At 44.2% G+C, this 15,618-nt stretch overlaps 1 protein-coding gene across 1 annotated transcript in view; it reads right to left on the bottom strand.

Moving 5' to 3' along the window:
- Window positions 1–15,618, bottom strand: part of CLIC4 (chloride intracellular channel 4) — a 46,682-nt gene that overhangs the window by 8,183 nt on the left and 22,881 nt on the right. The window contains exons 2-3 of the mRNA XM_066574593.1: window positions 11,987–12,096; window positions 1,020–1,145 (exon numbers count right to left, since the gene is read on the bottom strand). Coding sequence (XP_066430690.1) covers window positions 1,020–1,145; window positions 11,987–12,096 — 236 coding nt within the window. The remainder of the gene's footprint in view (window positions 1–1,019; window positions 1,146–11,986; window positions 12,097–15,618) is intronic.

A 15,618-nucleotide genomic window follows, 5' to 3' on the forward strand; every position in this document is an offset into this window, starting at 1 on the left:
GCGAACACTTCAGTGTTCGGGCGAAAAAGTTCGGGTGCCGCCGGGGGGCGGGGAGATGCGCGGCGGCGCGGGCGGCAGTAGCGGGGAACAGGGGGGAGCCCTCTCTCTCTCCCTCTCCCCCCCACTCCCCGCCGCACCCCCCCGCGCTGCCACGGCGGCCCCCGAACTTTTTCGCCCGAACACTGAAGTGTTCGCAAAGTTCGGTGTTCGGGCGAAAAAGGGGCGGGGCCGAACGTGTTCGCTCATCTCTACTAATTACACATTAGTAGCATTTTTAGTGTCTCCCCCATACCTTTACAGCTTAACTTTATGCTCCCTGGAATTTGATTTTACTACATAATTATGCCGAAGGCCCAAATGGCTCTTATTTGCAAAGCAAGCCAAGAATTTAGTCAATCTACATACAGGCGTCTATTGACAGAATCATAATGTCAAAACAGCTCCTCCCATAGTCACTTTTAGGTTGGCCTCACACAACCAGACGTGGCTTGCGGAATCCGTGATTCACCCACGCGAACGATCCACGGTAGTCCGCATCCATTAGCAAGAATGGAACATTGGCATGTCCGCTCACATGAGCGGACAAAGATTCGGATTTCCACTCGCGGAAATAAAATCACAGCATACTCTATTCTTGTGTGGATTCTGCACGGACGGCTTCCATTGAAGCCAATGGAAGCCGTCCAACCTGAGGCCTATCAGCAATGTTGCGGGTACCAGCATCGTCATCTAGCGACTGTGCAGGCAAAAAAAAAAAAAAAAATATGTGGGGAAAAAAAAAATCTACACTGTGCATGTCTGATGGTGAGCCATTTGAACCATCCGCAATAGAGATTTAAACATTTCCACGCATATGCCGGCCACAGTCAGAGCCATATTCCACTGCAGGCTCCCGCATTCAGAATCCGACCTGGCCAAGTGAGACCGGCCTTACTGAAGTTTAACATTGAAGCACTGTAGCCAAACTATCTGATCACATACATTGGACCATCACTGCTATCACTGCTACCATCACTTACTTTGGAGGGCAGAGCACCTCTTCCAAAAACTCCTCTATCTTATTCACATCAGTCTTTACTTCATGGTTGTAGGTTATAAACGGTGGGTGTGTTCCAGGGGCAAGATTTTGTAAGTCTGCTGGTTTTCTGCAGAGAAAAAAAAGAAAAAAAAAGACAAAACAAAAACAAGAAGACAGTTGAAAATAAAATAAGCAAATACAAAACCTTAGCTTTAGGGCTCACACCCACTTGCTTTTTTTTTTTTACGCTGCGATATTACTGCGTTTTTTTAACGTGATTGTCAATGGGACTTTCTAATGTTAACGCAAGTTTGTGCTTTGCAATTTCTGTGTGATGCGTTTTTAACATTAGAAAGTCCCATTGACATTCGCGTGAAAAATCCGCAATATCGCGTGATTAAAAAAAAACGCAAGTATGCAAGAGCTTTTAGATAAAGATAAAACTTGCCAAGACATTAAGGCTGGGTTGTCATGCAACGGAAATCTCGCGGCTTGGCCACATCGAAAAAACGCGAGACTTCCGTAGGATAAGCGCAGCTTCAAAACCTGTATCCTCGCTGCAGCCATCTCTACCCATAAAGAGGAGAGAGGCCGCTGTGGAAATTAAAAAAGAATTGACATGCGGCGTCTTTGTTTTCCACACCGCATGTTAGCTGCAGTGCAGCTTGGCCGCAGCATGTGGATGAGATTTTTGCAAAGTCTTGTCCACTTTGCTGGCTAATCCCAGGATTAGCAGTCATGGGCGGAATTGCTGTGTGGACATTCCGCATGGAAATCCTGCAGCAACTCCATCCCGTGTGAACCCAGCCTAACCCCACCCATTAGAAGTTACAGTATCACTTGCCGTGTAGGGACTAGGTGGGGTACACTCCTCCCAATCCCACCATATTACTGTAAATACTTAAGTGCTTAATTTTAGCAACTGAATTCAATGATTTCCTCCTCGTGGCAACAACTATTTTATTACTCCTTTTACTTCTGTGTATGAACTGCCCAAAGGTCACCTGCTCCTGGTTCATCCTTTTACATTTTAAATCAATTTACCTTCAAAAGAAAAAAAAAAAAAAAAAACTTTTATAGAGACTTTCCTACACAGATATTTCTAATGCTTCCAGAGATTCCTTATTTAAATAAAGCATCCATCTGTGGTTTATTACTTAGTGGGAGTTTACACTCCGTTGGCAGGGATCTTGCAGAAGTTAACTTTTGCTCTTAATATTTCAGTCATCTTTTAGGTCCAGTCACTTTTCAAGTAGCATGGCACCACCATAACAAGTGGGATAAAGGGAGGGCAGAAAGGAGGTGAAACTTTATGTAAACTTTGTGGCTTATGTAGGACCACCTGAAAATGCTCCGGCTAGTACAGTTCAATGAGCTGATCCCAAAGTCATATAAGGGGATTTTCTGCAATTAAAATGCATGGCTTTGCTCAAACAACTACAGGAAATCACTAGATGCCAAAGCGTGTTACTGCATCCCCTGATACACTCATAACCCAATTCCTTTCCTCTTACAACACTTGCACTTCAGCAAGCTTAAGTCTCATTATGGTCAAAGTTGTTCTATGTGGAATGAGCCATAGGGCATCACTTAAGTGTAAATATTTACTTCAAGTTCTACTCCTGGAGATGGGAGGAAAATCTATTTTCTTTAGTTCAGTCATAGAAGACAGTATTAGCATTACTTGAAGCAACTTAAAGGCAGGTTTATAAAAATACTAATGAACTGATGCACTTAAGCGTCTGGTTGGATGCTAGTGTCAACTTCAAAATACATTTTTGACAGCATTATGAAGAACCACTGCAGTCGTAGGGCCCACATGGGCATATGTCGCATGCGTCTTATGGGTTTTAAAAAGGACATGGTGGACTAGAAATTCACCTGTATGCAAATTAAGCGGGGTGGGAGGCGGCTGGGTCTGTGCGCAGAGGGCAAGGAGGAAGCACAGGATCAGCAACCAGTGCTGGGAACAGAGTGTTGTTGAGTGACAGCAGCAAGGAGGGGACTTTCTACCACCATGTTATAGAAACCGGCAGGGGGAAACTTAATCAGCAGCCGGGAGGGCAAGATTAAGCGACAGCGGCGGCTCTGGAAACACTATCAACCAATCCAGTGCTGGGGATGTCACCTGCCCCTTCCCTGTCACTGAGTCAGCCCAACCCATGTCTCCACGCCTAGATCCAGTGGAGACCAGATGCAGCAGTACCACACTACACAACTCACCATTTGTTGGGGCAGAGTGTTCATTACTACAGGGCACAGCAGTGGGCATTACTTCTATGAGGGGGGCACAAAAGACATTATTACAGTGATGGGGCAGAAGGGAGACATAATTAATTACAAAGCCACACTAATACTGTCTGGACACAATGTTGGATATTACTTTGTAGGACACAAAAAAAAAAGACACTTACTGTTTGTGGTCACTGAGAAGATGAATATTGCTTTGTGAGGGCACTATTACTCAGTGGGGTACATGTGATGCACTAATACATACAGACACACACACACGTTTGGCATTATTATTTTGGCTGGCACTATCAAACTATTTTCAGACGTGCCATACGTGTGGTGATAGTGTAAAAACTAAAGTTTACCCCCAGATTATTATTTGTACAGTATTCGAGGGCCCCTGTGTAACAGTCGATACAGTTATAGAGGCAGATAGCTGGGTCAGCTACAGAGCTGGAAGTTTGTGCAAGTGGCCAATAGATAAGGGGCTGGAAAATGAGTAAAAAGGATGTCTGGGCAGCAAACGCAACAGAAATCGTAGACTGAAAAAATCATCAAGGCGGTCTGGCCCAAATGTAAAAGACATAAGTGAATGACTTTAATCAGAGCACGTGACCCAAGAGTCACTGGAGTTAACTGTAAAAACCTTCCGCAAAACCCACATGTAGAACTAGTATCTAGCAGTATATGGTCACTGTGTGGTGCTAATATTGGTCTGTGTGGCATTTTTTATTCTGTAACAATATGGTAATATATTATTCAGCTATAATTTGTGGGGGAAAAAATAGTGTTCATGGTGTGGCAGTATTATTTGGACCTTTTATAGTGGTACACTGCTAGTAATGGACTTTGTATATTGTTTCCTTTAACCCCTTAGTGACAGCGCCATAGTGTTTTTACGTCCTGCCATTACAGGACGTGTATGGAGGGAGATAGCGCTGCTATCTCCCTCCATGCACGTCATCCGAAAAAATCAAGAACACCAGAAATGTGGTTTTTTTTTTGGTCACCCCATCTCCAAGAAAAAAATTTAATAAAGAGTGATCAAAAAGTCGTTTGTATTCAAAAATGGTACCAACGGAAACGCCAGGCTGTACCAGACAAAATGAGCCCTCACATAACTGTGTCAATGAAAGAAGAAGAAAAAAAAAAAAGTTATTGTGCGCAGAAGATGGACAGAAAACTATTTTAAATAATTATATAGGTTTGGTATCGCAGTAAATCGTATTGACCCATAGAATCAAGTTATGTCATTTTTGTTGCTGTTTGTGCACCATAGAAACAAAACGCACTGAAAGATGGTGAAATGTCTTCCCCCCCCCCCCCCATTTCTCTCCACCTAGAATTTAAAAAAAAAGTTTCAGTACATTATATGGTACATTAAATACCACCATTTAAAAAAGAAAAATTAAGTAGCCATTACTCACCCTTCCACTGTGCTTCCAATGTAGCAATGCTGATCTGGTCTCCTCCACTCCCTAATGAAACATCGCTCACATGACTGCAACAGCCAATCACTGACCAAGGCAGTGATATGCCAATTATGCATACATGACAGCTGAAAACAACGAGCGGCAGCATCTGTCACGTTAGTGATGAACACTACTTCATTGCTTACTGTTGAAGCTGGGACTGGAGCAAAAGGAACTGGGGTGGCAGAGTTGGGCTTTAGTAGTGGAAGGGCGAGTAAGGGCTATTTTATTAATTTTTTTTTCAATTTCATCCCAGTTTAAAAAATAAATAAAATAAAAAATTAGGGCCACCCTCACACGGTTTTTGGGTACATTCAGACCAGCATATATCGGCTCGGTTTTCACACCGAGCCGATATACGATGTCCTCCTCTGTAGGAGGGGGGGGGGGGGGGGGAGGGGAGAGGATGGAAGAGCCAGGAGCAGGAACTGAGCTCCCGCCCTCTCTGCTTCCTCCTCTCCGCCCCTCTGCACTATTTTCAATGTGGAGAGGTGGGATAGGGGCGGGGCTAATTCTCAGAACTTAGCCCTGCCCCATCCCACCTCCTTTCATTGCAAATAGTGCAGAGGGGCGGAGACGGAGTGGGAGCTCAGTTCCTGCTCCTGGCTCTTCCATCCTCCATCCTCCACCCCCCCCCCCCACCCAGAGGAGGGCATCGTATATTGGCTCGGCGTGAAAACCGAGCCGATATACGCTGGTCTGAAGGCACCCTTTGACTGCGATTATTGCGGCATTTTGAACATCACGGTATAACACTCCCATTGTCTTTAATGGGGCCCTCGCAGACGTGCACTCTATCACGGCATTTGAAAACACTGCGATTTTCGACCGCTATTTTACCACGTTTAGCGCACCTCATCACAATGATGGGGTGCGCTAAATCCTGCTGCCGAAGGCATTAACCTGCCTCCAAAAATGGAAGTAAAATCGCGGCAAATACAAATGCGACTGGCAAAACGCCACAATTTTGGAGAGTGGCCCAATTTTTTCAAACATTATATGGGACTTTAAGGCTGGGGTCCCACAGGGCGGGATCCCGCCGGAAATCCCGCGGTTTGGCCGCAGCGAAAAATCGCAAGATTTACGCCGGGAAAGTGCAGCTTCAAAACCCGGGCACTTGGCCGCATGCTTTTCCATTGCGGCCGGCGCTCCCATAGAGGAGTGCAAGGCTGCAACGGAAAAACAACCCAAAACTTTGACATGCTGCAGCCGGGAAATCCACGCCGCTTTGGCGCGACGGATTGGCCGTCTCTTGTGGACGAGACTTGACAAATTTCATCCACAAGGCTGGCTAAACCCAGGATTAGCGGTCACAGGCAAATTTCCCGCGACAATTTCGTTCTGTGTGAACCCAGCCTTAATGTTACCATTATTAAAGAAAACAAACACTAGTCTGGCAAAAATCAAGCCCTTATGTGGCTATGCTGAAGGAAAACTAATTGTTATGCTCTAAAAGACAGGCATGGAAAAAAGTAGCCAGTACTCGAACGGGTAATTATTATTTTTTTTATCATAACAATTCACATAGAGGCCGTATTCTGACTATATTTGAGGTAAAGTGACTCTGCATTCTAAATAACTATATGAAGTTTACTTTTTGCACCTGTGGACAGTGAGGTTGCCATCCACATTCTTATAGAAGGCACTTGTAAATCTGCAGTAAAAATAAATAAAATTGCAGCATGCTCTATACAGCCACGATTTGCGAGTTTTTGTAGCCCACGTTTCCCTATGGAGCTTTCGTTTGTATTGCACTGCATGAAATTGCGGCATTTGCACGATGCAACTTTATCCCCTTAATGACGCAACCCTTTCTCTCCCCCCCCCCCCCCCCCCCATTTTAGTTTTTTCCTCCCTTCTTTAAAAAAATCATAACGCCCTTATTTATTCATGGACGTCGCTGTATGAGGGCTTGTTTTTTGCGGGACGAGTTGTAGTTTTTAATGGTGCCATTTAAAGTACCATATAATGTACTGAAAAACTTTTTTAAAATTTTCTGCCGTCATCTTGTGCGTGCAATAACTTTTTCCGTCGACGTAGTCCAGCGAGGGCTCATTTTTTTGCAGGATGTCCTGCATTTTCCGTTAGTACTCATTTAGAATAGATATGATTTTTTGATCCTTTTTAAAATCGCATTTTTTCTGGGAGACAGGGTGACTTAAAAAGTGCATTTCTGGCGGTCTATTTTTTTTCAGGCGACATTCACCCTGCGGGGTAAATAATGTGCAACTTTGATAGATCTGACATTTACAGACGTGGCGATACAAAATAGATTATAGGATTTAGATTTAATTATAGATATGGCAAAAGGAGGGCAATTTAAACTATTACTTTTTTTTCTTACACACAATTAAAAAAACTTTGATCTTTTTTTAACTTTACTTTTAAGTCCCCCCTCGGGACTACAATATGCAATGCTTTGATCGCTCCTGCAGTATGATGTAATGCTATAGCATTACGTCATATTGCATTCTGACAGGCAGCCTATCAAGCTTTCAGAAGGCCCCGGCTGCCATGACACCTGCACGGCTCCCCTGATCTAACCGTGGGGGGGGGGGGCATACGGGACCCCTGAACATCATTCGGGGGTTTTAAATGCTGCTGTCAGAATTGACCGCGGCATTTAGAGGGTAAATAGCCGCGATTGGTCTTTCATGGCTATTGCCCGCGGGTGGCAGCTGTAGTAAACAGCTGACGCCCGCAGTGTATGCAACGAGGTCGCCCCGTCCTGGAGTGGGAAGGGGTTAACATTAGAATACTCTACCCTAATTTTTCAGTATTTTCAGGGTGGTGGGTGCTTGAAATTTAAGCCCTACCCTGAAAAAACAACCCTTGGAAAAAAAAAAAAACACACACACACACAAACACACCCTAACAGGAGCTGTCTGGGTCCTCCTGCTGGTCTCCCTCTTTTCGACACACTTGCTTGCAGTCCTCAGCACATCGCTTCATCGTTACAGGGTTCAAAAACCCCGCCTCCAGGAGGCGATGGCTTTGATTGGTCCTCAAGCGCTGCGGCTCAGCTAATCAATGCAGTCCTCAAACCAATCAGATGGCCGAGATTGGTTCTCAAGTGCCACGGCTTAGCCAATCAATGCAGCATTCAATGAACCAATCTCAGCTATCGGATTTGTTCGAGCAATGTATTGATTGATTCTCAAGCACTGCGGTTCTGCCAATCTCTGCAATGGGATTGGTTTGAGCACTGCATTGATTCTCGAGTGCCACGGCTCAGCCAAAGCCATTGCCTCCTGGAGGCAGGCTTTTTGAACCCCGTAATGAGGAAGCAATGTGCTGAGGACTGCAAGCAAGTGTGCCAGAGCGAGAGAGAGACCAGCGGGAGGACCCAGACTGTGCTTATTAGGTGTTTTTTTTTAATGTAACACAGCTAGGGGTTATTTTTGAGGTAGATCTTATATTTCAAGCACTCCTCCCCTGAAAATAGGATAGGTCTTATTTTTGGGGAAACTAAGACATATCCCAAAATTGCAGCAAAGTCGTGTGAGAAAAAGCAGAGAACACACACACACGATATTGCTGCTATTTTCCCGCTGCAAAATCTGTTGCCCATGTGAAAGGGGCCTGTGGCCTCATGTCCACTAGGAAACTCAGGCCCGTGCGGATTCTCCATGCAGAATCCCGCAGCGGGTCCCTCCTTTACTGCGGACATGAGGCCTGGAAAAAAAAACAAAAACAAAAAAAAACAAACCATTTCTCTTACCTGTCCGGACGCAGCGGATCTTCCCTCCGTTGCGGCTGGATCTTCTTTCTTTGGCCCGGCGGATGTGCTCAGCACGCTGTAAGCATGCCGCGCGCATGCCCCGTGCACTCTTTCTTTTGAATTCCTGCTTTCCTGCGCCGGAGAGCAGAAATTCAGCTGCGGGTGCACCGCGAATATGGACGGCTTCCATGGAAGCCTGCAGGAGACCCGCAGAAAATGGAGCATGTTGCAGGTGATTTCCCGCACATGCGATCCGCGCGGCAGGGAAAAAGGACAACCGCAGGTATTTACTTACCTGCGGGTGTCCAATGCATACCTATGCCCGCAGAAAATGCGTGGGGGACACCCGCGTGGATTTTTTAAATTATAATTGTCCAGTGGACATGAGGCCTGAAGCTGAGGCGATACATCTTCTACAAGAGCAGGCATGTGATCATCTTACACAGGCTAGACATTCCAGCAGATATCTGGCCTTTCTGTTCATCATTACATAATCCTAACAGGCATCTCCCAGAGTCTCTAGCAGGGTCTGCACAGAACAAGAGGCCATGTGTAAGGCTCTAGGATCTGACAGAAGAACTCAGCGCTGGCAGCATGACTGGACGCTGTCACCTCTGCCCATCTCATTTTCAGCTTAACATTTAACAAGATTTCCTGTTTCTATGCCTCTATTTTTAGCCCCAACCCTCTCCCTGAGCCATAGATGTGCAGAACATTTAGCAAATCTGCCTTGAAAATTATGGAGAGGAAGAGTATTGATTACTGATAGAAGCATAAAAAGGAAAGGGAGTATAAGCAAACTGGATAGACCATCAGCCCATAAAACTACCACCAATGGCAACGCTGAGACAAGTCAACTACTGCATGCCACCTCCGAGTACACGGACAGCCCATGAAGCTCCACCGGTGGCACACACTACTTTAGAACATTTTTTACTGTGTGCCGCAAGGGACGTACCAGACAGCGGCATCTTTAGAAATCTCTTACAATCTTGCACAAAGCTATGATGTCCCAAATTTAGTGGGCAAAACAGTTTGTCCACGGAGGTTCATTCATCAGTAGCAGCACAGAAAAAGGGAATTAGACATCAACACCACACCCCAAGTTTGTGGCAGCAAATACACCCAAAAAACGTTTGGCTCGACAAGAGCCCCTGAGGTGGATTATAGCTAATTATTGTATAATGTAAATATATGCGGCAATGTTCCGTTATCACATCTTTTGTGCCCAAATTTTTTTTTGACAGCCATACATTTATGTTAACAAGTATCCGCCTATTTTTTGTAATGTTAACAGCAAAAGGATAAAAGCAGCAATTGTACAAACCATCACAATTATAGTGCACACAAAATATTGTACCATGTAAATTCAAATCTTCTGATAGCAATTTATCTTTCTGTGTAAAACCATCCCCGATTGTTGATATAAGCAACGTGACAGGTCCCTGCCATCGGAGGTAGCCGACAATCTGGAGCCATCACGGGGCGTCGGGGGCTGCCACAGGGAGAGACACCCCCCCCCCCCTTACTTACCTAAGGCCTCTGGCTATATTCGCCGACAGGATGCTTATTCATGGACCTTTCCCCAACTTTGGCGCATGCGCGTCGCCAAAATGGCAGACATAAGCGCAGAAGCTAGGGAGGGTCTAGGATATTTTAGATTTCCTTGCTCCTGGCTACTACAGGTGACAGAGAGCCTGGAACAGTGTACGAGGGCCGCGATGAGCGATCCCCAGTCATGTGATTGGCATTATCCGGCGTCCTGTGTCGTTAAGGGGTTAAACATACGTAAGAATAATCTGTTCCATGTCAAAAAGTTGCCCATAGCATTGGACATACACTACCGTTCAAAAGTTTGGGGTCACCCAAACAATTGTGTTTTCCATGAAAAGTCACACTTATTCACCACCATGCGTTGTGAAATGAATAGAAAATAGAGTCAAGACATTGACAAGGTTAGAAATAATGATTTGTATTTGAAATAACATTGTTTTTACATCAAACTTTGCTTTCGTCAAAGAATCCTCCTTTTGCAGCAATTACAGCATTGCACACCTTTGACATTCTAGCTGTTAATTTGTTGAGGTAAGCTTGAGAAATTGCACCCCACGCTTCTAGAAGCATCTCCCACAAGTTGGATTGGTTGGATGGGCACTTCTGGCGTACCATACGGTCAAGCTGCTCCCACAACAGCTCAATGGGGTTCAGATCTGGTGACTGCGCTGGCCACTCCATTACCGATAGAATACCAGCTGCCTGCTTCTGCTGTAAATAGTTCCTGCACAATTTGGAGGTGTGTTTAGGGTCATTGTCCTGTTGTAGGATGAAATTGGTTCCAATCAAGCGCTGTCCACTGGGTATGGCATGGCGTTGCAAAATGGAGTGATAGCCTTCCTTATTCAGAATCCCTTTTACCCTGTACAAATCTCCCACCTTACCAGCACCAAAGCAACCCCAGACCATCACATTACCTCCACCATGCTTAACAGATGGCGTCAGGCATTCTTCCAGCATCTTTTCATTTGTTCTGCGTCTCACAAACGTTCTTCTTTGTGATCCAAACACCTCAAACTTGGATTCATCCGTCCACAACACTTTTTTCCAGTCTTCCTCTGTCCAATGTCTGTGTTCTTTTGCCCATCTTAATCTTTTTCTTTTATTGGCCAGTCTCAGATATGGCTTTTTCTTTGCCACTCTGCCCTGAAGCCCAAAATCCCGCAGCCGCCTCTTCACTGTAGATGTTGACACTGGTGTTTTGCGGGTACTATTTAATGAAGATGCCAGTTGGGTACCTGTGAGGCGTCTGTTTCACAAACTAGAGACTCTAATGTGCTTATCTTCTTGCTTAGTTGTGCAACGCGGCCTCCCACTTCTTTTTCTACTCTGGTTAGAGCCTGTTTGTGCTGTCCTCTGAAGGGAGTAGTACACACCGTTGTAGGAAATCTTCAATTTCTTAGCAATTTCTCGCATGGAATAGCCTTCATTTCTAAGAACAAGAATAGACTGTCGAGTTTCAGATGAAAGTTCTCTTTTTCTGGCCATTTTGAGCGTTTAATTGACCCCACAAATGTGATGCTCCAGAAACTCAATCTGCTCACAGGAAGGTCAGTTTTGTAGCTTCTGTAACGAGCTAGACTGTTTTCAGATGTGTGAACATGATTGCACAAGGGTTTTCTAATCATCAATTAGCCTTCTGAGCCAATGAGCAAACACATTGTACCATTAGAACACTGGAGTGATAGTTGCTGGAAATGGGCCTCTATTCACCTTTGTAGATATTGCACAAAAAAAACAGGCATTTGCAGCTAGAATAGTCATTTACCACATTAGCAATGTATAGAGTGCATTTGTTTAAAGTTAGGACTAGTTTAAATTTATCTTCATTGAAAAGTACAGTGCTTTTCCTTCAAAAATAAGGACATTTCAATGTGACCCCAAACTTTTGAACGGTAGTGTACAATACCCTAACAAGTTTTATACAATCAGAATATAGATTAACACCCACAAATTAATTCATGCCCAAAGTTGCTTTACTTCGCTTACCTCTTTAAGTCAACTGTTGTCACATTGAACACGACTCCTTTAAGCCACAAGATCATAAAAAGTCTTTGTGAGAAGGGGCAGTTTCCGATGCTCTCCCCATCAATGCCAGCCTGGAAGAAAACGAGTAACTCAATTTACTATAAATGATCTGCATTTTGTAAATGTCAGCCTTTTAGTTTAAAACTAATACAATATCTATTAACTTGAGCTAATCAGGATTACATAGTCAGATTTTAAAGAACACCAATAGTTTATAATGTGAGACAAGCAATAGAACTGCAGAATACAAATAAAATAAATAAAACCGCCAGCAGGTCTACATGGGAAATTCACTAACATGGTTACCATGTGACCAGTTTTCCTGAAAATTGTGGCAGCACATCAAGTGTACAATACATACTACCAAGTGAGGGTGGCATTAGGCTGCTTTCACACCTGTGTTTGGAACAGAAACAGAACCCCTGAACTGAGCCCTGTTCTGGAGGAAAGAAACCGAAATAAAGCAGAGGGGGGAAAAAAAAAAAAAAAGTATACTTTACGCCCCGTTGATTTCCATGGGGTTTAAAGAAAAAAAAAAAAAAACGTAAAAGGCTTCTGCTTGGCTGCATTCTTTTAGGTTCTGTTCTTTTTAGACAGAAAAATAAAAGCTGCAGACTGCGCTATTCTTCTGTCAAAAAAAACAAACAAAAAAAATACTAAAAGCTAAAACAGAAACCAAGCAGAAGCCTTTTTCTTTTTTTTAAACCCCAATCAGATCAATGGGGAAAACAGAACAGTTTTATTTCTGTTTCTCTCCAAAAACAGAGCAGAGAGCGATAGAAACCCTGAACTGAGCCGCCAACAGGCGAGCGCATATCTCGCTGTTAAACTTGGTTCAATATTGGGGAGCGTGCGATGTTCTTGCGGATGCGAGTTGTGTCAAAAACGCGTCCCATCGCTTCAGGGATCCACTGGGTTTTCAATATGAAAACCTCACAGCGCTGCATGCCGTGCAATATGTTTTCTGACCCCATTAAAAAAAACAAAATGGGCAGGGTGTTCGAGGGAACGCTCAAACATAGAACATGCAGCATTATGCAGGGAAATAACCCCCCCCCCCCCCCCCCCCCAAAAAAAAGACTCCTGTATATAAAATCATGCAGGATTTTCTCGGCCGTGTGAAAGCTGCCTTAGAAAAATGAACTGTCTAGATCAGTGGTTCCCAAAGAGGTCTATACAGACCCCCAGGGGTCGATTTTGACTAGCTGGGGGTCCATGTTAGCAAGAAAAGAATTTGGGTGTGCACAAGATGTAAATGGGGGTCCACGTGAGCGGACTCCATTTAGGCAGGTCGTCATCAACATTTAGGCGTTCTGTAAATGACATAATACACCTCAGACAGATTGTGTACATAATACTTATAATAGACATAGAAATAACTTACCTCCTTGATATTTCATTGTTTATGTAGAGTTCTCGCAAAACTCCTTGGGCTCTGGCGATAGACAAAACAGACCTGCACAGTAGCTAACGTACCTAGAAAGTTTCTACGGAACATCATTTTCACGTGATCCACCAGAGCCCAAGACGTTTTGCGTGATCTATACCCATCTGCTTTGTGGTGGGCTATATTCATGTACAAGTTCTTAAAAGTTTTTATACCGGCAGCAACACAGCCTGCGCGTACCTGAGGCCTATCCTACATTATAGACTATGGCAAGAAAGGTTTTGATAGCTTTCCCATCATCATACCACATGGTAGTGCGGTCGCCAATCTTCTTACGAAAAAAACAAAATTGATTGTAGATCACTGGACGTGGGGACTTGAGCCTATAGCTCACTACCAGAGCATCCGGCTCATCCCTCCTAACAGCATTGTGTATTAGTTTTATGTAAGAATTTTACTAGGTTCTAATTGGTTTCGTCCCAAATCCAAATATTTGCTTGCATTTTGTGTCTTTTCAATAAAGATCTGAATAAAAATTATATTTGTTTTTCTTTTTTTTTTAACAATTGTCCACTCTACAAAAAACCCTATCGAAGTGAGCAGCACCATGTCAGCTGTGAAAAACCCGTTTGACTTTAATAAGGTAGGGAGCCATATGGACCATCCGCAGAAGAGAAGAAAGGCCATGTACGCGCGGATGCTGGCTGAGCACAGGGTCGGATTTTGCTAATGGCTTCTGCATGTGGAATCCGACCCGGTCGTGTGTAGCCGGCCTTAGGCAGACAGAGGGGAAGGGTGGGGGGGGGGGGGGGGGGGGGGGGGGGTGTCTACAGAAAACAGGAGAAAAATAAATAAATAAAGATCCGCAAGTGGTCTACGGGGCAAAAAAGTTTGGGAACTTCTGACCCAAAATAAAAGGTTGATAATCTATTCCACAATACAAGTCCCGCTTCTGTACTTGTTACACTGCAGCAATTCTTCCGTTTATTGCAATTCTTTATCTAATCAACACTCTAAAAGTATCCGTCAGACTGGAGACAACTGCCATGTGGATTGTGATTCCACAACACAATCTGCTATTCTTAGCCCCGCTGCTCAGTATTATCTGAAGCACATTTACACAGTTCTGAAACCTAATATAGACAAGATCTACAAGCGGTCTTCAGTGCCCTCCCAGAGACGGCTCAGCGAGGCACATTAAATGTTTAGTACTAGCTGGGGTCTGTATTACAGGCATGATACTCCAATAGGATCGGTTCACCGCACACAAGCATGTGTGTTCTGCAGCAGACGTTGAGGCTGGCTGTACAGCCCGTATACTAAAGGGCCAAAACTAAACAGAAACCTGATGCGTCTGAAAGATTTCCCAGTAGTTTGGCTGCTGACACTTTCCAGATGTGGTTGATGTCCCAGGTTCAAAACTGTACTTCAAGGGAATGGGTCATCAGAAAATGATTTATTATACAAATCACGTGTTAATTTTTTAAAATTAGCTGTGACCATCTACCCTCTCCTTGTATAATGCCCCCTGCACCGGTCACAGAGCATTTTTAGAACCGTCTCCCATACAGGTAAATAGGTTTCCTCCTGTCCATTGTATGAATGGCCCATGAGACTGCCGTAAAGCATATCTCTAAATGTTCTAAAAGCTGTTAAAAGGGCTTTTCAGAGAAAGAGGTCATCAATACCCATCATGCTGTCAGCGCCACAATAACGCAGAGGTCAGAGTGAAAGTCTCAATACCAACCTCAGTGTAGTGGCCGGCGCTTGTAACTGCAGGCACGTCTGTCACTCAATGGGAGCTGTGCCTGCAGTTAAAAGCGCCGGACACTATAAGGAGGTAGGCACAAATGATTCAGCTCCAACCTCTGTGTATTTGGCTGACCTATGTAGTGGCTGGCACATTTCCCATTGATTTCAATGAGAGCCGTGCCTGCAGTTATAAGCGTTGGACCCTGGCAGATCAACTATAGATGACCTATCCTGATGATAGGTCATCAATAGTATTTCACTGGAAAACCCCTTTAAAAATCCAGCTCGGGCAATATGACCGCCCCCAGAGTCATGTACAGACATGTTTATACAGAATAAAAAAATAATTATACATTTAAACAATTATAAAAATGGAAACTGTTTCTACTACTGGGGATTTAAAAAAAATAAATAAAAAGAAAAGTCGGTGATCCAGTTCCTTTAAATTTCGACT

Source organism: Eleutherodactylus coqui, chromosome 1 (genome assembly GCF_035609145.1).
Source record: "Eleutherodactylus coqui strain aEleCoq1 chromosome 1, aEleCoq1.hap1, whole genome shotgun sequence".
In the NCBI taxonomy this organism is placed as follows: Eukaryota; Metazoa; Chordata; class Amphibia; order Anura; family Eleutherodactylidae; genus Eleutherodactylus; species Eleutherodactylus coqui.